The following is a 1463-nucleotide window of genomic DNA, read 5'->3' as shown; positions in this document are numbered from 1 at the left end:
GTAAACGCCGCCACCTGACGTTTAAGAAGTGCTGCCTTCCGGCGAATTGTGTGAGCTGTTAAAACTGAGGAAGAGCACACACACACACACACACACACACACACACACACACACACACACACACCTGTCACACACAGCTTTACATTTTTTGAGATGGTGAAGAGACGAGAGCTGCCACGAAAGAAAGCAAAAAAAAAAAAAAAAAAAACTACAATAAGATTTATAAATACACGGTACTTTTGTTATGGAGTAATGAAATACTCCGTGTGTACAAATATTTTAACACAGAATATTCACTTCATCTGTGGTCTCCTCTGCTGTTCCAGCAGCTTGTCTTCATCATCTCCTGCAGCTTCATCTCCATTGTTCAGTGGTTGTAGTGTCAATGTCAGCCAGCAGGGGCAGCGTCCAAAACTGTGTCAAAATCGAACTCTTCTCATTCATGTTGGGTTCTGTTTCCCAGAGTTTGCTCCACATCTGGTTTCTGTGAACGAGGATGAAGTGAAGAACGAATTCTGTTTCTTCTCCCCCCCACCTTTGCCCCCCCGTCCCCCCCCCCCCCCCGTCTCCAGGTCTGGTTCCAGAACCGTAGGATGAAGGACAAACGTCAGAGACACTCCCTCCCTTGGCCTCACCCTCTGGTCGACCCCCTGGGGGCGCTCCTCATGGGTCGAGCTTCTCCCTCCCCAGCTCTGCCTTACCCCTACATCCCGCCTCACCTGCCTCACCTTCCTCTTCATCACTACTCCCCGCTGGCCCTGACCCCACCGGCCTCCCCGGTCCACAGTCCCTACGGCGCCCCCCTCAGGTCACTGGACGCCCTACGCCTTTCCCAGTTCCACACCCGGCCGCGGGGGCTGCCCCCCACCACAGCTCCGCTCTACCCCCCCTCCACCATTCTGCATCACCCACCGTCATGTCCCTGTCCCCTCTGTCTCCACTGGGGGGCGGAACACTTCCTCAAAACCCGAGGGGAGGGGCTGGGACTGACCCGGGTGACCCACAGCAGCAAGGTCAACGTGGAGTCAGCCGGCGTGGAGCGCCGAGAAGAGATGGTGTGACGCTGGAAGTGATCCAACCCAGGGGGCGGGGACCACGCCCAGGTCACAGACGTGGTCCATCCTCTGGATAAACTAAACTAAACTCACTTCGTCGACGAAGATTGGACTGAAACTTCAACTCTGGTGCTAGCGCCTCCTACTGTTTTGCACACTGTGTTTTTTTTTAAGTAAATATTTTTAACATTAATTTTATTTCCTAAACTTTTAACATGAGTGAAATGAAGTAAACCTGGGGTCATATTTGGGACTTAATTTTCACGACCCGCGTCTCTGATTGGTCCTAGGACTGAAATCCTTTAAATCAAACTAATCCACTAACGAACTGATCTGAACTCATTAGAGAAGGTCAAAGGTCTGGAGACTCACTGAGAGACGGAGACCGTGTCCACGTCACGGTCCTCC

General features: G+C 52.0%; 1 protein-coding gene across 1 annotated transcript in view; it reads left to right on the top strand.

Moving 5' to 3' along the window:
• eve1 (even-skipped-like1) overlaps positions 1-1157 on the top strand; it is an 8309-nt gene extending 7152 nt beyond the window's left edge. The window contains 1 exon segment of the mRNA XM_025064543.1: positions 573-1157. Coding sequence (XP_024920311.1) covers positions 573-1061 — 489 coding nt within the window. The 3' untranslated portion in view covers positions 1062-1157.
• Positions 1158-1463: the final 306 nt, after the last annotated feature.

Source organism: Cynoglossus semilaevis, chromosome 17 (genome assembly GCF_000523025.1).
Source record: "Cynoglossus semilaevis isolate Cse_v1.0 chromosome 17, Cse_v1.0, whole genome shotgun sequence".
Taxonomy (NCBI): domain Eukaryota; kingdom Metazoa; phylum Chordata; class Actinopteri; order Pleuronectiformes; family Cynoglossidae; genus Cynoglossus; species Cynoglossus semilaevis.
The sequence above is the reverse complement of the archived record's forward strand: the minus strand, read 5'-3'. Positions and strand labels throughout refer to the sequence as shown.